The 23,072-nt window shown below is 39.6% G+C and overlaps 1 protein-coding gene across 1 annotated transcript; it reads right to left on the reverse strand.

The window, feature by feature from the left end:
• Positions 1 to 777: 777 nt before the first annotated feature.
• LOC115010182 (LHFPL tetraspan subfamily member 3 protein-like) lies at positions 778 to 22,359 on the reverse strand. The gene is made up of 4 exons (XM_029434656.1): positions 21,196 to 22,359; positions 5,217 to 5,453; positions 3,155 to 3,183; positions 778 to 2,342 (listed from the first exon to the last, which is right to left on the reverse strand). The coding sequence occupies exons 1-3, from the start codon at positions 21,620 to 21,622 to the stop codon at positions 3,167 to 3,169; spliced, it is 681 nt and encodes a 226-aa protein (XP_029290516.1). The 5' UTR covers positions 21,623 to 22,359; the 3' UTR covers positions 778 to 2,342; positions 3,155 to 3,166.
• Between the last annotated feature and the right edge of the window lie 713 nt (positions 22,360 to 23,072).

The following is a 23,072-nucleotide window of genomic DNA, read 5'->3' on the forward strand; positions in this document are numbered from 1 at the left end:
CAATCACTGGACAGCTATATTTAAATTGATGAACACTTTAAAGTTGATTTAAATAGCAGATTCTTCTCTTCCTCTCAAAGCCACAATTTTAAATTCAACTCTATCAAAGCTTTCAGACTGTGGTAACATACGGTGGCCCGTCTTGCATAATTGAGGAGCACATCAAGAGTTAAAGAATGTGGCTCTCTTATACTTAAAATACATTTTAAGTAACTGTTTGTGTTGAGCGACAGTTTGTTATGTGATCTAACATAACTTATATCATTAAATTATGCTAAATATACAGGTATATTGTGTGTTTACTTATTTTATTTCCTGCGATAGCTTCTTCTATATCTTCTAAAATAGAGACAGTTAACCTGTTAATACATTTTTAAATCATTAATATCCCTTTGTAGCTACCTTCTCTACAATATGACAACAGACCAAAGTCATAATTAGTCAACATTTCCCATCCAGTGGCTTCTTTAAGGGGTACTCCGGCAATTGTGTAATGTGTTCAGTAAAGATGGACGACTTGCAAGAGACAGATTCTTTTTGTTTTAAGAAAAAGAAAAAAGATGTTCAAGTTTCATGCAGCAGAGCTCGACTTTGGTTCCTATTATCAAACTGGTCAAACTTCTGAAACACAGGATCCTACATTTCCCATAATACAACTCAATTGAGCCAAAGAAGACATTAAACTGTTTTCACAGGCGGCTGAGTACTAACCGCAACCAATAATCTAAACTTCATGTGAAAAAGTAACTTTTGTCAAAATGAACACACACAACAGCATTTTTACAGTGAAAACCTTTATTAATTGTTCATATATTCTTGAAGGAATCTCTTTAATTGTTCCAAGTTAACCTTCTCCATATTTGCTAATTGTTTGGTATCTATAGAATATTTATTTACACAGGAAAATATCTACAGGTGACGCAGGGACAGGCCTTACTGATCCATTACCGCTAGAGTTCACTCCTCAGGCACACCAGTCACTATTCATAATACTCCAACGCCATCATGTTACCCTGTATGTCCCAACAAAACAAAGCGAGAAAAGGGGAGTCAAAGAGAGAAAAACGGAAAGAGAGAGCTGGAGACAAAGACAGAGACCGACAGATTTAGCTACACAACAGGACAATTGTGTGTGAGGCTGGCATATTGGTTCTTTAGGCCAACTATTATAGCACACAACACATTCACACCAACACTCACATGTGCATGCACTCACACTCACTGACACACGCACGCACACACACACACACACACACACACACACATACACACACACACACACACACACACACACACACACACACACACACACACACACACACACACACACACACACACACACATAGAAAGCACACTCACACAGTGGCTACAAGTCCTGCAGCACACAGTTCTAATAGCCCCATCACAGTGTAGATACCACAGACTATAAAATATTAGATTTCTTCTTAAACTGGAGCGCTGTGCAAATTTAGCTAGCAGGGCATTGAATGGATTTAGTTAAAATTGCTAGAACATCTTTAATATTCACTGTACATACTTTTTAATACAAGTTTTTTTCTCTTTTAGATGATAATATTCTTATATAAAACATCTTAAATATATTTTTTTTTCAGTAAATGAAAAGGGAACAAAGGGGTGTATGAGCAAAAACAAAAAAAAGAAACTAAAACTTTCATTGTCAAACTTTACATATGAAACACAATAGATTTACATCAACTCGATATTATCTGAAAATGAGCAATTTCTTCTTTTCACAAATAAAACATGACACACATTCTGACGATGGTACACACGGCTAAGTGTTAACATAGTTTAATACTTGTAATTACAGTTTGTCAATTTTTTTTTTGTTTGAATGTACTGTATGTGCATTGAGTTGTGTTTGTGCATTGAGTGAGTCGGTGTGTGTGTGTGTGTGTGTGTGTGTGTTTGTGTGTGTGTGTGTGTGTGTCTGTGTCTGTGCTCGTACTGCAGGTGTACAATGTCAACCCTGTGCCTTCTCAGGTAGGTAGTGGGAAGTCCATATACTTCTCCATAGAATAACAGTCTCTGCCCCTGTCATGGTCTATGCAATGTTGTGCAAGGGTGAGGTCTGTAGACACATTGGGATAGAAGTGCATTGGGCTCCATCTAAGTGCTGGGGATGATTCAGGGACTGCAAGCAAAATGGATGGACTTTGAGGGTAGGTTACACTGGGGTTTTGGCAGGTAGATGAGAAAGGCAGGCTGGCTGGTTCCATAGTATTCCTCTCCTTCACAGATCTGGATGGCGTCCCTCCTCTAAGCTGATGTTGAGAGTTGACTGGTACTTCATGAAAACAGACACATGGAAATTCAGGAACCTGAAAGAAAAAGAAACGGATTGGATTTGTTTGTAAGTGCTAATGGCAGTGGTGAAAAGCCAATGCAAGTAATGTAATTTACTTTAAACGTTTACTACATTACATTTCAAATGGAAATATTGTTACTTGTACTTGCACATTGTTGCATCAGTATTAGTAATCTAATGTAATAATATATCGTTCAAAAGGGCCATTTTCTGCAGATTGACTATGTTTGAGTACATTTACTCACTCAAGTACTTTTACTTAAATAGATATTTGAATGTAGCACTCATAATGGAGTATTTTTACATTCTTGCATTATTACTTTTACTTGGGTAAAGGATGTGAGTACTTCTTCCACCACTTTATGCTACATTTGAAAGTAAAATATTGTACTTTTTCCTCATTAGATTTAATTGCCATTTATAATAACTAGATACTTCATAAGTTGAGATTTTACATACTGTACTTATGATAAGCTCATACACTGTAATATGACATTGTTAAAGATTAAACTATCTCAACAGTCTGAAGTATTTGAAATTAACTCCACCTCAAGCAACTACAGCACTTAAATGCCTCTTACAAAATACATAAGTAAAGTATCTGATTACTTCTTTCACTGCTAGCTGAATGCCGCTACATGAGGCAAAGAGTGAGGAATAGTGTTAATTGAGAGTACACTGTTGTACTACGAATGTGGACACAAATTACATTTCATGGCTATCAAATATTCAAGAACACTCACACTGTCTGGCTTACATAATGTCATACACTGATATTTATTTATACATATTTCAAGATGGTGGTTATGTTTTGTCCTTACTTACCTTAAGATTTGGTTAGGCATTGCCTCCCTCTGCAAAAACATAAACACAGAGTAAAATATAAAAGTGCTAACACGGTTCTCAAGGTCATGCTATTATTAGACTCCCATGTACAGGCATTGCCAAATGCATGCATCCTTCACAATGACTGGTTGTATTGCACACACACACCAGTAGATGGCACCAGGGATGAGCTGATTGGTAAGACTAGTAAACTGTAATGAATTATTCATAAATGGTAGATTTTCAGAACCCTGAACTAAGGAATCCTTTCAAGTTTTGTCTTCTATGACATTGTCTTTAGATTTTTCCTCTTGTCTTTTTTCTGATGATGAGAACATATCATTTGCACATATTTCCTCTGAGAGTTGGTTATATTACTCTGCAGATGCTAATACCAGCTGCAAGCACAGATGATTTAATAATTCAACCATTATTATATTGCATATTTACTTCTCTCATAATAAGACATTCAAAGCTCCTTCTGCACCTTTCAACGGCCTTCTTTTATTTCCTTTTCTCGTCTTCTCATTCTTTCTACACACTTTAGTGTAATGGTTTGTTGGTTGCCCATGCCTGTCTGGATCCATTACAAACTACATGGCATGGACAAACTAATCCCATTTACCACTGGGAGACATACAGTACCTGGGTCCAGGCCTGTTCACAGTACCTCAGACCTGTGGTAGCAATGCAGATATTACATATGCATGGACCCATAGGCCAGGCCAGATGGTATTGTAGATCTTTGGTGGGAAAGTGAGGTTTGATGGTGGTATAGAGAGATATTCCTGTATTTGGACCATAGTACAGTAGGGAGCAGATATGACTTTCATATCTGAAGATATGTATAGTTGGATAATATTTAAAATGTACTTTAAAGGATGTTAAAACCCCTTCACAAGCGGAAGACTAGGAAAGCAGTTTGTTACCTTATTTGGGATGGCATCTGCTTGAATCCTCTCTCAACCTTGACAAAATATACATTGTTTGACAGCACAAAGCCCTGTGACTCTGATCTCTGGTGTCTCTGTGTGAAGCATTTTATATCCCAATATTTCAGTGACAACAGTTGCTCATTTTGCAACAATGCATTAAAAATGGAATGGTAAAATAATTGCAAAAAAACGTTGCTAAATTTGGTCCATATCACTTAAATCAATTATTTTTCCAGACAATTAACTGCAGTCTGTAGACACCATGTTACTTCATGTCCTCTTTTTAGGTTTGTGGACAAAAAAGTGCTGCTTAGGAGCTTAAAATTAGTGTCCATGGTTGCTAATTGATGTCTTCTGATCTGATTGTCATTAGTATTTTAAACCCGTTATTCAAAAGCTGGCTCATGAATTCATTTATATCTTTCTAAATTGTGTTTTGTTTTTATATAGGCTGCATCAAAAGCCCATTACATAACAACTTTACTCAGTTGTCAGAATTCAGCTAATATGATAAAGTTTGCCAGACTGCTACACTTTCATTTCATTTTCAGTCTGGTGGAAAGAATCACAGGTTGTGAGTCTATTCTTAAAGCAAGCTTTAAAGATGTATCATTAACTTTAAGTGTATGCTTGTGCCAGCCATCTATTGCACATATTGCAACGAGAGTGCACTTTTAGAACAATTTGTCTGGTACTCAGCCATAAAAAAGAATTAAAAATATTCCACATCAGTGACTCTGAGATTTGAAACCCAGTGCAAGAGTTAAAATAATTGGAAATTCAGGCAAATCTGTTTCCAGTTCTCGACTAATTTACTTATTTATTGTGTGTATGTGATAATTGTGGAGAAATATTTATGATTTTATTGAATTAACTCCAATATTGAAATACTTATTTGGTGAGAAAGGTAGCCTAATGATTAAAGAAGCTGTCCCACACACAAAATAAATCATTTGAAGTTCACACGCTGGCAAGTAGCAGTCCTGCTGAAGACTCTAAATCCCAACATACTCCTGCTATTCTCAATGCGGCTCTGACTTCTAGCACAGTGCACAAGCGAAGAGTGAATTTCCCAAAGGCGATCAATAAAATATCACATTTTATCAGATTAGATTGTACATTCTCACCCTTGCTCTCAGCCAGCAGCTCTTCTGACATGAGTCCGTCCTGCCGGTTCCCCAGGACGAAGGCCAGGAAGGAGAGGATGAGTGCGTCCAGGATGCCCATGATAGCCAAGATGTAGGCCCAACGCACTGAGCAGGCCCCCAGGCTGTATTTGTCTGTCTGCTCTCCGCACATCCGCCGGACCTCGTCACTGTCCCAGCCATCAGGATAGATCATACAGCCCAGCACCAGACAGACACCTAGTGAGAGGCAGAGAGGGGAAGAAAGGGTAAAAGAAGGCCATGAGAGTTGGCAACATTAGGAGAGATGAAAGAGAGCGAGGAGGAACAAAAAGGTAAAAGCAGAACCAAAATGAGTTTGGGAGGGGGAGTGCAGTGTTATAAATAAGGTCAGAGATAATGAGATTTAGTGGGGGAAATGAGAAAATAAAGAAGAAGAACAATCAAATCTACCCGAGTATTCTCCTCTCTGGAGATTTAGCTGTGTTTCTATTGCATTTATCACATTGATGTTCATTCCATCCCTTAGGTGGGAAATAAGTGTCTAGACACAATGAGTGCAAGTGGAAGAGCAGTAAAAACAGCAGTAAACAAGCACCGCAGTCATAGCCAAAAGAAAGTAGCAAGAGATTATTCGAGTGATTATATAAAGTGTCCTGACAAACGCCGTGGATTTCCTCACATTCCTGTAGTTTACTTGCTTTTGGTACAACACTTCATGGATGTCTCTCCCTTTCTTGGATTTTAAATAGTGGTAATATTAGATTTAACTCACTGCTCCTCTTTCTTAGTTTCTGCCCAAAGGGTAAAATCTCTCATCTTTAGTTTGAAAGAGATTCTTCTCTGAGGTGATGCTGCGGCAGAACAGTACAAGAAAAAAAAAATGAATGCCTATGCAGTCTTGCAGCCTTTTCTCTCCCTCTTTAGATTTTTAACTAAGCACTCCTCTCAGTCTCAGTTTTCGCCCAAGGGGTAAAATCTCTCTCATCTTCAATTTGGATTAGGTTTTCCTTTGAGGTGATGTTGCGGCAGAACAGAAGAGGACCTGGAAAAAGCAGCTGACTGCACAATTATCCAGAGTGTATAGCACATTAATAATAAAACATACACTCCCTACTTCTTTATCTACAAAGCTCTTCCTTGTAATGTTTCCTCCCTGAAAGCTGCTTGTTTGTGTACAAGGGTTTAGGCTTTGGAACATTATTTTGTTGCTTTATTAGTTTGCCATGTAATGTGCATTTTAAGGACCTGGATGCTGCTTTTATTTGTACACCTTTTAAACAGAAATGTGTGTCCTTATTTGTATCTTCTCTCTGGCTTCTGCACAGTCTTTCAACCAAAAGTGAGATCAATATTCTCGCTTCTTTACTCTCTTCTTATATGCATACACAAGCTGCCCACACATAGGCATTAAAGCACTCACACACTGCAGTTAGATACAGTAACGCTGCAGTCTTTAATAGTGCCCAAAGATATCAGGGGGTGTTGGGAGATGTTTCAGTGAGAGAAAGAGAGTAAGAGGGAAATTACAGAGCATATATATATATATATGCTGCAGACACACTGCATACCTAACAGAGCAGAGCATCCCCTCTACTCCTCTTCTACCTTCCCCCCAATGGCTCTAACTGTCATAACAAATTCATATGCACACCGAGGTTCAGAGAGCAAGTGCTCTGGTTTTTATTCAGGCTCAGATGGCCGGATGCAGGAGTACTGCAGTGACCTATTTCAAACATTTCTATGCCGTTTGGCACAGAAACATGCGATTAAGCAACAGAAATCACTGTCATATACTGTAGCGGTAACATTAGGTTGTACTGCAATCCTGCTTTTAGGAAAGTTTCTGCTGTCTCCACTGAATTAAACAGAGACCTTTTTCTCTCAAGAAAGACTTAGCGTTGACAGGTTGTGATAAGGCTTCATGTCACTCAGCCCACCCAAGCACTGTGTACAGTATAGCATCGCAGTCTGTCAAACGTCCTCATGAGCCTAGTACATGATTCAGCTCCTGAGTGAGTGTCACTGAGGCCTTGATGTACATTGTGACCAGTGACAGGGTCCACTTGTACGTGTGTCACATGAAACCAATCCTCTACAATCTGTGCGTCTGTCTACTCGCTAACAAGTCTCCACTCACAGTATCGTTGACTGGGTCTATAGAGGCTGCAGTGCAGGCCCTGATTTGACAAAGTATTCACGCAAATGTGGCAGGGTTGTTGAACAAAACCACCTTTTTAATCTTTTCTGTAAAGAAGCTCAGGGCAAAGCAGAATATCTCCAGCTCCAGTATATAACAAAGACAGTTCTCGTGTTTTCCTCAGTGTCTGACTTTCTGGTTCGTTCAGCATTACAAGGTGTTTCACAAACACTTAACACTTTAACAATAGCTGCGCTCAACTGCAGATATCTCAGAGGGGGAGTGAGATGTAGAAAGTGAAGAAGAAAAGAGGCAAAGTTGCGTATGTATGTCCTTGATTTACACACCAAATGACTCTGTGTAACACCCTAAAGAGAGTTTAAAGTGCACCATAGCTGGTAGCAAAAACAAATAGTAGCTAGCTAGCTAGCTCAGTAATGGTTTGGTCGAGTTTGCACTGATGACTAATTTTGGTTTTAAGATTCTATTGTTGAATTTTATTGTTACATGTTTTATGTTTGTCTTTAAACTTGCAATAACTGTTGGGGTGTATCCTTTTCCATTGATATGGCAAACGTTTTGGCACACAGTTGCTTATTTACACCTTCAGCAGTTACGGGACATTAACCTTTATTTGAGCGACCCCTTTCCATTGTCACATTGTTTTTACTTAACATTTGATACATTGTTATTATACAAATCTTAAACGCAGCCATTCTAAATATGAACCATGCTGAAATTAAGTGTTATTTTTAACATGTTATCCTTTGGATTGGTGAGATGTTTGTGGATCCATACGTTATATAAAAACAAGATTGAGGGCTTGCTTTCACAGCAGTGAGGACATGTTAAGACTTGGTTGGATGAAAAGGGCTTTATGCATTGAGACTGACTGTACGTAGAAAGCAAAATACAAATAGTACACATTTGAAATCCAGGAGAACAGAAAAACGTTTATTACAAATATATCATGATAATAGAACTGACTTTCAGGTGACCTAAATGAAAAGCTGTCCTTCAGTGAGGGGTTTGAGAAATGCGCAATCATGTATAGTGGTGCATGAAACAAATATTTGTTTTAACTTGAAAGAATGAGATCCTCCCAACCGTGCTTCTCCTAACTGCATGAATGCTTTGCATATCGGGTGATTTATGTAACAGCTTTCACTTCACAAAGGGATTGCCATGGAAGACCAAACAGCATTTGATATTCAGTCAATACACACTTATTTTCTCTCTCCCTCATGATACATTTACTACAAAGGTAAGAAAAGCTTTTTCCAGATCCTTCTGGGTGTCTCCAGCACACCTTTGGCTCAGTTCAACACCATCATGAATATTACATTGAAGCCCAGGAGGAGAGAGAAGAGGCGCATGCAGGGCTCTGGAGCAGGTGAGAGAGAAGGATGCAGGAAAAAGACCAATAAAAGAGGTGTACGCCGACAAATGCTGATAGAATCAGGGGACGGACCAAAAGAGAACAAAGGATACAAGAGCTGTAAAATATCTGTCACAGTCATGAATGCTATAAAATATCTATTTGAAAGCCTGTTTCTGCAGATGAACATCTCTGGGGGATGCACTGGCCGGGATTACACCAACAGAGAGTGTCACATATACCGCTCCTGTTTCCAGAAACAGCTTGTGGGTAGAGGAGGAGAACATGTCCTCTTCATCAATAGTAATCCCATCCCTTACCACACAACACAACCCAGCAGGTTCTAGCCACACTTACATAATGACGAGATGAATCAAAACTCTAAACTATACGACCTTACAGGGTACAGCCATGTTAATAATACCAAAGGAAGAAGGAAGTGTTTTCACACTTACAGAAGGAAAAACATCTATAAAATATCATATTGTGTGCATGAATGACATTATTTTGTAATTAAACTCGTAAAAATACCTTTTCTGCATGTATGGTAATGCTGAATAACAGTAAGGATATACTGTTTAGTGAAATTAGACAACACAAATGCAACATGCAGATCAATACTACAGTAGAAAATATTAATTAAACAACTTTTATTTTATGTCTATATACTTTTTAGGAATGCTAAATAGGGAGACCTAAAGCCAGACTTTGGGTAAAGTGTGATGGTCTCATTATCTGTTGACATCTGCTGGCTTCACCCACTTGCACTGCACTGGAGCAGAACTTCATGATGCAGTGATAAATGGTGTGCTCCAAATCCTGGCAACAGAAAAAGCAGCACACCAGACAGAATTTAGATGTCACTCGGAGAAGAGACGAGATATTAACCGACAGCATTACCCTGCCCTTTCAGCTTTGCCCTTCCCTTCGTCGAGCAGGCGCAGAGAGAGGAGAGACAGATCATGAGACAGAGATACAGAGAGAGAGGAGAGGTGGAGAGAGACAGAGCCCATGTAGGGTGCCACGCTCCAGCCCTGTGTGTGGCTGCCAGCAAGTACCTAGCACCTCGCTAACGTCATAAGCACTGGCTGCCATATGCTGGAGCCCCTCGGCGGAGCTATTCTCAGCATTTACGCACCTCTCCCTGTTTGTCTCTTTCCCCCCTGAGACCACTGGGGCCATGTGAGTGGAAACCTGGACTGTGAAAGGCTTGTTGGCTAACCACAGTATATGTAAGAGATGGTAGGTAGGGCAGATTAGGTGCGAACAGCTCGACAGGGGAGTCTGAGGGCAGACTGGCAGATGGTACAGAGCAGTATGATGATGATGGCAGTAGATTTGACAGAAGCACATTGGCTCTTTTTCCCCAAAGAGACAACTAAATCCCATCGATACTGAAAGAATCCAATTGCGTCCTATAATCTGTGTGTGTCATTTCCATGTATGTGATTGGAGGTCCAATGTGAACTCCAAAGCAGCAGCTTGATTGGATTTGTGTACGTTCTTTGCAGACAATGGAGAATAAATCACATATACTGTATACAGCATTTGAAAGACTAGGGTTTATTCTTCCTCCATAGCATCTGGCGATTTGTTTTACTATTACACTCTAAGCAGTTGCATTTCTAAATGTGTTGTCAGTGTTTTTAGCATGTCATCGATTGCACTGGGTGGCAGATCCATCACTTACACATCTGCAGTACATCTAAGCAGCCATGAAAAGGGATTCACATTTTTTAACTCCCACAGTCCTTTGTGGGTCCCATGTTCTTCTCTATAACTGTGACAAACTGAATTATGCATACACATCCCAAACTGCAATCTCTTAGTGCATATGGATCCAGTTCTACCCCACACACACATGCACACAAACACAGACATGTATACCGGTAAACATGCCCCTCTTTGTGTAAAATATACACTGCGGCTTAATTGCTGAACATCATCTGTCACTTCTTGGTGCTGGTGAATAAAAGAGTGTGTTTACTGATCTGTCAGCCTCTCTGGCGAAAGAGCCGAAGGCTGGCAAAAGGACATTTAAGGTAAAAACTAAAAGTCCGCTCAAAAACTAAAATCAGCACAGACGCTCTGGGAACAGCATTGAGTGTTTGTCCCAGTGGGGCTTCCCGTGAATATGCATGCATAAGTTTGCTTTAATGTTGCACTCCCACAGGTGGAATAGTGACCTGAATGTGGACAAAATCGTACTAGTTCTGTTCAAAGGGTTCCTTGTGCACTGCAGCAACAAAATAGCAGCTTGCAGTTGTTTTTCATCGGCTAGTATTGTGATCTGCTACGCCTAAAGACATGGTTCATCCCGGACACTTGTTGTCTGCGTTACTGTTACCAGCATTGAGAGCCAGGCCGAGTAAGACTCCTGCCAGTGAGGCATAGTGTGACAGTGGGGCTGGGTGTTTGGGTTCATCCTTCCTCAAGAGCTGCAGTATGTGTGTTAATATTTGTAACTCTATTCTTGGTATTTTTTTTTACCCTGTGCAGGTTTATTAACACACATTTCTGTGTTTCAGAAAGTATTACTATTATTATCATTATTATTATTATTATTATTATTATTAACGCACATCATGTTGGACTACTATCTATGTACATTGCATATTCTCAATAAATTAAAGAGATTATTTAAATAATACAAACATTTACATATTTAATAGTATTTTCTATTTCTATTGTAATTCTTTTCTATTCAATATTTCAGTTTCTTGTCTATGCACCAATACACCAAGGCAAATTCCTAAGTGAAAACTTACTTGGCAGTGAACCGTATTCTGATTCTGATTATCCAAAATGCAAATCACCCGTTTTCCCTTTGTGTTTGGGAAACGTAAATGATGTACACACCTTGAACAGCAGTAAACATCATTAGTATCTCATGACCAAAGGACTATCAATATGATTATTTGCCACAATCTAAAGGATGTCAGTTGGTCATTTGAGCCTGCGAAAGTCTGAATTCTTTCATCTCGCTTCGCTACCAAGGGACCCTGTGCATACGGTTTGATCCTCAACTCAACATGCTTCACGCTTTATAGGCTCCCCAGTTATTTCTGGAATTCTTTGGGTTTGCATTTTGCAGGCTATGTATTACGTAGGCTCACATAATCATGGGATTTCTGGTCTGTGATTAATCTTCCGTATATAATTCTCATAACTTAATAAAGAAAATATGGTTCTTGCTTCACCTACAGAGCTACTTCAGTGAGCTTTATGTAGTCAAATGATGAGGGTGTAGAATGAGACTTTCCCATGGCCAGTCCAGACTCTAATGAAGCATCAGCCCCCTCTTCTTCACGCTGAACAATCAAGACTACTCTCTGGCTCTGAAGATGAGTCAATGAGATTGCCTAAGACTATGACAATGATATGCCATAATTGCATGCAGATAAATGGGGCAGTTAAGAGTGTATGATCTATATAGTGGGAATAAATGGAGTGTAAAATGTGTCACCACTTAAGTCTGCTTCGTGGCGGAGGTTTATGGGGAGAACAAAGAAAGAGAGTTATAAATGTGGGGGTATAATAGAAACAGCCTGTGTTACTTTGTAAGTGTAAGTGAAATAAATAATGAGTAATAAATAGGAGCTTCACACAGCATAGACTGCATATGAATGTTCATTTAGACAGCTGGCTGGACACAAATTTAAGATAGTTCTCAAAAGAAATATTTCCCAAGTGTCAGGAATACAGTGGAAAGTGGAACAAATTAAACTTTTAAAACTAACTCCAACTATCTCCCCTTGGAGATGGGGAACATGCGTCTTGAGATGAGCTGTCTGCAGTCCAAATCTATTTCTGCTTCAGTTGCTGTCAAAACTCGGTGGTTGCTAGAGGGAAGTAAAGACCTTCCAGGCATCCTCTGTATCCCACTCTGTCAACATCTTCAGAGATTTTCTGCACAACAAGCACAAAATGCCCAGAGCCAACCCATCAATTCAATTCAAAGGATTAAAAGGAGCAAGAAATGGCTTATTTCATCAAATCATCTGTGTTCTGCACCAGGACAAGTCTTGGAAAATCTTTTTAACCATCTTGCAATGCTGCAAATAATCTTCCCACATGAACATATTGCATAGCGTACCTGTAGGCTGTGGGAAACGCTCTCACTTTTACAACAGGGAATAAAACTCAACAAGAAGGAGAGCTTTAGAGATATATCTGTAACTATGGCTTCAGAACAAGCTTAATGTATGGATCCAAATAAGAGATTGAAAATGAGAATTCTCTACAGAGGGGGAAATACTTTTCAAACTTGTGATTTACAAAATGTGTAAACTGCTTGCTAGAGTACATCTGTAGCGCCATTCAAACAAACAAAGGTCTAAACCGGAAGTGATGATAGCATCAGGAGCAGTAGCTTATAAAATCTTCAAAAGAATAGTTTAATAAAACCAAAAATAGCTGAAACTTTGAAAACAATCTTTAAAGTCTTTTCTTGAAAGTTATTAGTATTCATCAAATTTAGAATAAATAGGGAATATCAGATTAGCTGACGTTATTAGCAAGCTAACGTTAGCTTTGTCAGTTATTTCATTTAGCTACATAACAAGCTAATGAGAGTTAGTATGTGTGATATATCTGTCTGTCTGTCTGTCCGTCCGTCTGTCCGTCCGTCCGTCCGTCTGTCTGTCTGTCTGTCCGTCTGTCTGTCTGTCTGTCTGTCCGTCCATCTGTCTGTCTGTCTGTCTGTTACAATTTAAGCAGCAGTACAAACTACACTGTAATAATACACACTAACTATAATCCTTATCTCTGTCTCTGTCTCTGTCTCTGTCTCTATCTCTGTCTCTGTCTCTGTCTCTATCCTTCTCTTAATATCCACACAGAACATCCGGTGAGATGTCGTCTCATTATTACACATTGATTGAAGTTGGTGTGAGAAAGAAGAAGAGGCAGCGAACGCCTTCAGGTGAAGCAGGACATGTAGTAGGAGGGACACAGTGTGCTCTGAAATTATCGAGTGACTACACTCAAGGGAAATAAGGTTGACACAAGAGTGATATATGTGCCTCATTAATAAATATAGCACTTTAGGTGGGGATGCGGAGGATTGAGGGGGAGTGTATCTTAAACCGCAGGGAGCAGGCTGAGGTGGAGGGCTTATGTAACAGGTCCAGATGCAGCCTGTACCTCCACAGAGGATAAAGATTGGCAAGGGCAATGTGGATCAAAAGAGACCTTTAGAATTCCCTTTGAAAAACGGACAAGGTCGCCGGTTGAGCGCTCTCTCAGTCCGCAGTTTGCAGGTTTCTGCAACAGCCAATGATGATGGAGTTCAATTATTTTTACAACAGCATTTTCAGTTAAAAATAATTAATTGAAATTAGAAATGCTAGATTCTCTGAATGCTCCCTCCAGCCACCACTTTCTAACATAAGGGTGCTTAAGGCTTGACGGACTCGGGCAGAAACTACTGTAGCTGACAGAAATTAAAGTATTGCACTTTTTATATGTTTTGCATATTATGCAGTAGTGGAAGAAGTACTGAAATTGTTATATTTAAGTAAAAGTAGCAATACCGTCTATAAAAATACACCATTACAAACTTTTACTTCAATAAAAGTGTAGTATTATTATTATTATTATTATTATTATTATTATTATTATTATTATTATTATTATTATTATTATTATCATTATTATCATTATTATTAGTAATATAGTATACGCAACAATGTACTTAAAGTTTCAAAAGATATAGTCAGTAACACATTGTCATAATATTCCACAATTATTACTGGTGTAAGCAGTACATTAATGTCGTAGTGGCTTGAGATAACAAGTTTTATAAACTGATTATAACTTTTGTATGTAAAATCCTAATCTGAAAAATTACTAGTGTTAATAAAAAATAAATCTAGTGGAATGACAAATACATTGCCCTCTGAAATACAATGAAGTAAAAGTATAAAATAACATACAATGGACAAGTACCTCATAATGGTATTAAAGTACAGTTTCATTCACAAACAAGCGTTACATCAACAAACGTGCAGAACAGCGGCACATGGCCATCCCCATTGCATCTCTTGCTGTGCTGAAAAGACCTAACCAGGGGATGTAATTACTGCAAAGAAACCCATGTACAGTACATGCATGTAAATGAGTGTGTGTTCAATATGTATGAGTGTATATAGCTGCCATCCATCCTCTCCTCTTGCTGTCCACCATCAGTAGGCCTGTGAGCTGCATGGATGATGGTTCCCCAATGCCTCCCTGCTGGCTATAATTGGATGCTTCAACTAGCTGTATGTGTTTCTAATTAAAACAATGCTGATTTGGCTGATTTGAAAACAGATTACCTTTGAACTGAAGACGTGAGGAAAATGGGCAAGAAAGCAAGATTAATTGTTCCTCGTGTGATTGTCCAGAGACAAGTTAAAAGACAGATGGATGTTGGATGTTGAGCCGCCTGCTGTGAAATTGCCACGTGTGGATTAGTGCACAAGGCAGTATTGTGCATCCAGTTGATTTGATTCAGAAAAGGTTGTGGGTCAGCACATTCAGTTTCAGCTCACAAAAGACCCGACGAGAATACAGATCGGCTCTGCAATTATCCCGAACAAGATGTCATCACTTCTCTTTACCACCTGCCACTGTTGTGTAACCCCAAGATGAGCAGTGTGGATTTCAGCAAAACATTTCCAAAGCTTTAGGATTTGAGAGCAACTCTGCAGAGGATTCATATTTTGGTTGCCTTCCAAATCTCTCAGGTCTTGTTTGTTTGTCACTTACATCAATATAAGCAATGTGATCTTACCCCTACTCGTCATATTTTTGCTGCCTGTGCTGAAGCCCCGGATGTCACTATGATGTTATGAGTTATGTAATTTCTAAGAGTGTCTAATAGTGACACAGATGGATTTACATTGGAGTTAGGTAGTCCATAGATACTTTATCAGTATTTATTTCACTGGTATTTCATAGTTGATGATGCCTCGTACTATAATAACATCAGACAACACTCTCCCATGTTGTTTCACTCTCTGGCGTTACACAGATCTGCCCTGCTGGGTATCTGACTTGATGTGCTGTAGAGAGACATAACTCTTTGCTCTGAGTCTGTATCTAGCTGCAGCAGCACGAGTGACTGGCTACATTAGACTGTTTCTAACATGATGATGCCTACCAGCAGCCCCCAAACTGTCAGACTGCTGGAAAATAACAAACCGGTCAGAGGTAAGATGAACCTCCTGTCGCAGTCTGCAGTTTGGATGCTCTATTTAGCATTTATGAAGGTTTCAGGATACTACATGTTACTTATGAAGTTAAATTGACAGGCCATAGGTAATGTATTGATTGGATGGGGGGTGTAATCTGGAATTGATATGCCTTCAAAGAGTAAAATACCTCCCATTATTTTTGCATTTATGTAAAATGTAAAATGCAAATTGACAGTCACTCATTTATTTCTCCCATTATCCATCCACTTTACATTATTTCCATTACATTGCTTTGTGAAACCAAATTGAAGTGAACTGTGGATAAATAATAATTCACTAGCGTTGATGGAGATGCACAATGTGAAGTTAAATCTTTAGGGTAAACACAGTTGAGGTACGGCTCAACTCAACACAGTTAAGATGCAGAAGGTCATTCGAGGATGAATCACAAAAAGAGCTGCAGAAGTCAGTTGAATATGAAAAAGCTCTAATGTGCTGAAAGTTAATATAGAACTTTTTTGGGCATATCCTCTGTTTACTACTTTGGGATCTAGGCAATTATGGACGAAGCTTAACGGCACTTCATCAAATTAAAGTCAACTCTTCTGTGCATTTTAATAGAAATGTGTTTAATTTATATGCTAATTCTTGCTGTAAAAATTGTTGTTTAGGATTGGCAATTTAAGGAAGTTCTAATTGTGGACAAAGAATCTGTTCGCATGCAGACAAAGAATGTACATCTATTGTGTATATATGTGAACCATGCACACATACACACACAAACACAGGAAGCAAGTAACAGTCAAGCAGAGCAGTCAAGCACTTCTCTGCTTTTAAAGGTCTGGTAGGTATCCAGACAAAAGTGTTCTTTTGGAGCATTACATCTGGAGAGCTGGAGCACGCGGGTTGGTCCTGCTGCAGTGAAAAGTGCAGCTCTGTGACGGTGGCTCTCATGCCGAGCTCCACCACTTTGCACCTCTGCATTCAACTGGGCTTTAATGCTCCTTTCAGAACAAGCCTCTCAATAGAGCTAATGGACTATGGGAGTGAGTGCCAGGCACCGAAAAACACAGATAATGCCACAAAGAGCAAAAGAAAGAGGTGACCCGAAGGATCAGTATGTCTGTCTGTCTTCCGACCTCATACTCGTCTCTCATATGTTATCTGTCAGTTATTTCTTCTCTGTATTGTCATCTCTGTTTAGCCCTTTTTCTTCCCACCATCCTTTTTCACCGCAGTCCACAGAGGTTTATGGTTTTGTTGTATTGATCTATCTTGTTTGATCTTTATCAATATCCATAGATTGTAACAGAATTTTAACTCTAATTGCTGAAGCGGCATACTGGTACACACACTCATATACATATTTATTAATATATTTCATATGCATACAATGAAAATAATGTTTTACTTACAGAGAGACGGACAGCCTTTCTTAGTGTATGCATGCAGTTTAAATGAATGTCTAGTAGCCAGGTCAGTAGTAAGGTCAGATCAGTTATTAGTAGTCTAACTAAGTTACATGTTGTAATTTGGTTTAGATCTGAAACAATTAGTCAATTCATTAGTTCATTAGTTGATCACAACATCATTTCTGTCACATGGATGTTGCATTTGTTCTATGTTGTTTATCCTGTACACACGACATCTATTGCACGTCTGTCCGTCCTGTGAGAGGGATCCCTCCTCAGCTGCTCTCCCTGAGGTTTCTTACATTGTTCCCCCCTTTAATCATGGGGTTTCTTTTGGGAAGTTTTTACTTGTTTAATGTGAGGGTCTAAGGACAGAGGGTGTCGTATGCTGTGCAGTCTGTAAAGCACACTGAGACAAATGTGTAATTTGTGATATTGGGCTATACAAATACATTTGATTTGATTTGATTGATAGAAAATATTTGTTTTGAATATTTTAATAATTGTTTAAGTAATCTTTCATGCCAAAATGTCAAATATTCTCTAACTCCAGCTTCCCAATTGACAGGGATCTTTTAAATGATTTCTTATGTGATAGTGAACAGAATCTTTGGGATTTTAACTGTTGACAAAACTAATCATTTGAAGATGTCACCACATTTCCCTACTTTCTGACAAAGCAACTGTCGATTAATTGAGCAGACTATTGGCTCTTATATGATTGTATAATGAAATAAAACATGAAACCCACATGCCACGTACCCTCAGTGTGCACATTTGTTGACTTTACAAAGCTTGCGTTTTGCCTAGTCACAAGTATGACTCATATGTTTTTGAGAAGAAACAAAATGTAGAAAAAGGCTTTCAGCCTACGTCAGACGGGGTATAAAATGTTAAAGTAATTATCATTGACCTCACAGTCTTCTTAGTTAATTGCCGTGCAGACCCCTGAAGAACTGCAGTTACAGGACAGATGAGATGGAGAGAGAAATGGACAGCACATACTGTACTCACTGGAACAAGGTTATGAAGAGAAAAGAAGGGGGAGAGGGGAGTTGAAGAAAAGAAAATATATAAAAAGAGAGTTGAATTGGAGAAACGGTGAGGTCAGAATGAGCAGGTGTAACAAGTTGAGATGCACAGAAGGGTGAAATTGTGTGGAGGTAACAGAAAGAGATAAGGTGAAGGAGCGTGTGCATCATGCATATTGCTGTGCTCAGCTCTGCGGGGGGGGGGGGGGGGAACACACGCTTACATCTGCATGCCTTGGACTTGAGCAGAGGCACAGACAGAAATAGCTCTGGTGAGGTAAAAGAAGGATACAAGTCCATCTCAGGCAAGATGGACGCGGGAACATTTCTGCCCTCAACTTTGTTTGCAGACATTTTGAAATGTCTAATGTCTCCTGCATCATCGAACATTCAGGAACATTTTACCTGGGTTTCACACAAAACTCTCTTCCTGGCTAGAGAGTGTGTGAGTTCTCTCACTAGCTGATTCACTGGAGAGGAGCTCAGTGCAACGGCGTGAATTTGTTATATGTTGTTAAGTGTTTGTACACAACATTCTGACCTCAGCCCAGGGGTATTAGTGAAAGCTGCTGCGAGAGTGGCATACACACACGGTATGACCTTGATATTGAGTTAGTGTGTCTGAATAGCCCCTTTTACTCAACGAGGCATGTTATCCTTCTATGCTTTTTCTTCATACTATATAATTCTGCAACAGAGACAATGAAAATCATAGTATCTGCCTAGAGAATTTACCATTGTTTTAGTTTGTTTACATTCCTCCTGTTGGAAATGTGTAAATGCACTTCAGGAATGCACTACTACTACTGTTCTGTTCTGGTTTGTAATGGTTTTCACGTGTTGCATAATGGACTAAGTTACAACTGCATTTCATTGTGCAAACCTGTGTTGCATAATGCCGGTTAATTATCCTTGTATCCTTGAACAAAATATGAAAAGTAGCCTCACGAGGAGAAAACAAAATTGGGATTTTTTGGCATGAGAAGAGATTTGGCATACAGTACCTTTGTGTTGATAATACGAAAATAGTGGATAATGGAAAAGTAGGCCGTAAATAAATGATGACAATGATTTCTCACTCCATGTTTCTTGCACACACATCTTATTTTGTCCTGCCATTTATCATCTCATCATATTGATGATTTGTACCTCCCTATCAACACATCAGTAGACTGTATGGGGCCCGTTACAGATGCCATTGGGCCACCTGTCCTCCACAGGGCTATAAGTGAAGGCAGTGTGAGTTTAACCTTCAGCTGAGCGCAATGAAGTTTGACAGTGCTAAGCAGCCAGGCTTCCTCATTAGGCATCCCTATGCCAGCTTGCCGTGGTCAGGGTCTCTCCTCTTGGCTTTCTCTTTCATCTCTTAGCTACAGAAGCACAAAGCCCGACGGTCTCCTCATTAAACAGGCTTATTGCATTAATTCAGCCCAACATAGCACACTGAGCTGGAGCTGTTCCAAATAATCCCCCCTCATTTGTGTTTACTGGAACAGGAAGCCGGCTGCTTCGACCGCTGGGTTCAGCTGAGCAGACTGATGTTTGGCAACGTTTGGACTCCTTTCAGATGATGGAGGCCTCCACTCACAGTGAATGACATTATCCCACAGTAACAGGGAAAAAATGCTGCCAGCATCTGAACCACTGACCTCGACAACATTTAAAAACCCTCAACACCTCTAACTCTACCACACACCCACACAAGTCATACAAAGTTCACATTATATTTGGCAGCTATACCTCTTACTGTAGTTGCTAATGCAACCACTATCATGCAATAAAGTGCATATTCTATGTGGTCACGCAGTCTCTTGAAGAAAAAGTTTCATTTGTAAATTCATCATCTGTCACTAGTTTGAATCAGTGTCTTGATATCAATATACAAGTATTGCTGTGAGCAACAATCCTGCATTATTTTATCCAGTCACACTGGATCATCATTTATGACAAATAATAAAAAGAGATATTACTATATATATATATATATATATATATATATATATATATATATATATATATATATATATATATATATATATATATATATATATGTTTTAGCTGCAGTGCATACATGTGCACTTGTGTTGTGGTGAACTGATAGTGGTGAAATGAATGATAACATTGACAAAGAAACTGTATTTAATGTGAATTTATAACTTCATGGCTAATACCTGCTCTGTTTTTTATCATCGGTATTGGGCCAATGGCGATCCTATTGGATCCTATTGGATCGGCGCAGCAAATAAAAGTCATCGATGTTTTCAGTTGCTGATGGTTCGTTTAAATCTGCATTCATTTTAAATGTTTAAATGTATTTAGACCTTTTGAATACAGTTTAATAAGCTGATAAATCCTTCATATGTGACCCCTGTAGCATAGTAGTAATGTCCCATCATTTCCTCAGAAACACTTCAGTACCATGGACAGCACTGTCTGCTCAGCAGTGTTGGCTCCAGGAGAGATCCTGGACACTTTCTGCTTATCTTCACTTTGTCTGCCCCCACTGACAATTCATTTATCTAATCAACTGATCAATCAAATTCAAATCCACCCCAGTTCAAGGGTATCATGCCAAGTACCCTAAACGAAAAGACATGAGGCCCCTTACTCACGTGTCCCTCGGACCCAACATTTATGTTTTAAATATTCATAAGAAAAGAAAGAAAATAAAATATTCATAATGCATAGCCTGTCACTGTGTTTAGCGTTGCAGGGAAACATAACAGTGGGATGTTGTAATAGCAATACACATGCCCTCCCTACATGTTGTGAATACAATAATCTCCACTTCCAAGGTCCCTTCCTGCCCTGCACCCCCACTGTAGGTACCGAAAGACACTTACCTGATAATGCTTGCATCCATCCGCAGATCTTGTACACGGTGGAGGTGCCGAGGATGAAGAAGAGACTGAAGCAGGCGATGCAGGTGACAATCAGCATCATGGACATACCGATTAAGAAGGAGGCGGCCTTGAACGCAGTGGAGGGGATCTCGGCGAACTCAGTGAAGCTACCCTGGCAGACCACGTCTCTGGAGATACCGTCTCCGACGCAAAAGTGAAAAAGGCCGAAGTAGCCGGCCTGTGGCGTATCCACGCCATCCCCAATCCAATAGGGCTGAGAGAAGATGATCACGTTAACAATACCGAACAGGATAGTGAAGATGGCCCATAAAAGTCCGATGACACTGGAGTTGCGGACGTAATTTGTCTGGTACAATTTCGCAGCTTCTGCAGACGGTAGCATTGATGCGGCAGATCCAGGTATCATTTTATGCAATCCCGAAGACTAAATGAATGTTACGAGCACGAAGCGAGGATTCACAATGTATCGCACGAACCGTTTTTTACAGAAGCACCCCTCAAAAACAGCGAGAGCAAGCGGAGAATCTATCCCTGTGCAACTGCAACACAGCAACATCTGTCAGGCGCGATCAACTCATGACGTCGCATGCTACAGCCAGGCGGTGAACCGAGTGAGGAGCTAAAGCGGAGTGCAAAAAAAGCCTGGATTTGGCTGATAACTCTGAAAACTCAAAGACTACAGCAGCAGAAATAGGCTCATTTCCTCTTGATCCGTCTAGCCGTGAGACGTGCACATCGCTGCCGCACTGTGCCGCTCACTGATGCCCTTGGAAAAAAAAACCTCCGAGTCAATTAGAAATGTATTATTCACGCCAGCCGCGGATACACAATGTAAGATGCGCACGAATCCTCACAAGCCCAAATAAAAATAGCAACAAGCGGGTTGTATTATTATGTCTCTGAATGAGGTCGCATCCGATAACACATTATAGGCCTGTACTTACAATTTAACGCAGCCGACCATAAAAACGATTCACAAAATACGACGGCCCCCTTCACGATCGTTAAACGGGATTTATTCTCCGGTTTATGACAGCATCACGGGGCTGACAGTGATGCTGGGAGTGAGAGAGGGAGGGGCACTGACGGTACAGACGCAGAGGCAGCCCGTGATGTTCGTGTCTATCCGTGCAAACACACCTTCTGGGTAACGCTGCGTCAACATCCACCAAACTGACTAAATATGTTGAATATGCCGAAGAAAAAAAGGGATTGAATGCTGTCAAATCAGATGGTGTTATATTTTTTAGCCGGGAAATCTGTGGCGAGTCGTCTCTTTAGTGTTACCTGCCGTGTTAGAGAAGAAGGCTTCATGAAGCGCGCTGCTTTGCTGCCAGGAGGTTATGTAACACTTCATGAAACTGCACATGGTGGCCTGGAAAAGCACAGGCTGAATACAAAGGCAGTGATTATTTTTTTTCAGAAGTAAAATAATGAGTACTGTCCATATCAAGGTTTTATCAAAAAATCTGGGATCTCCCTTTTCAAGCGGAAAAAAAAAAAATCATCAATTGAAGCAAATAATGTTTATTCTGCCACCTTTTGCAGTTCTAGTAATAGTGGTTGTTCATTTGTGTCATGCACATACAAGTGCCCAGCCTAGGACACCAATTATTGTTTCAGTGGTGAAACAAAAGAATGGCATCTTGCATAAAACATTACACTGTATGCACAATTCTCCTTTTCCAACCTCTATAATTCAATTCTGCCACAACAAGGCAACACGATAAATCTTATGGTCATGCAACCAGGAGAAGTGAGTAGAGATTATGGACATTTTAGTGAAAATATCACCCTTAATTCATTATATCAGGAGCTATAAAGGTGAATCTTCTATCTCACCTAAATCACATTAC

This window comes from Cottoperca gobio, chromosome 6, assembly GCF_900634415.1.
Source record: "Cottoperca gobio chromosome 6, fCotGob3.1, whole genome shotgun sequence".
NCBI classification, from domain to species: Eukaryota; Metazoa; Chordata; class Actinopteri; order Perciformes; family Bovichtidae; genus Cottoperca; species Cottoperca gobio.

Coding starts and splice junctions, on each gene's coding strand:
- LOC115010182 (XM_029434656.1), bottom strand. CDS start 21,622: ATGATACCTGGATCTGCCGCATCAATGCTACCGTCTGCAGAAGCTGCG. Junction 5,454..21,195: donor ATGGATGCAAGCATTATCAG/GTAAGTGTCTTT, acceptor GCCTCTCACTAG/GTGTCTGTCTGGTGCTGGGC.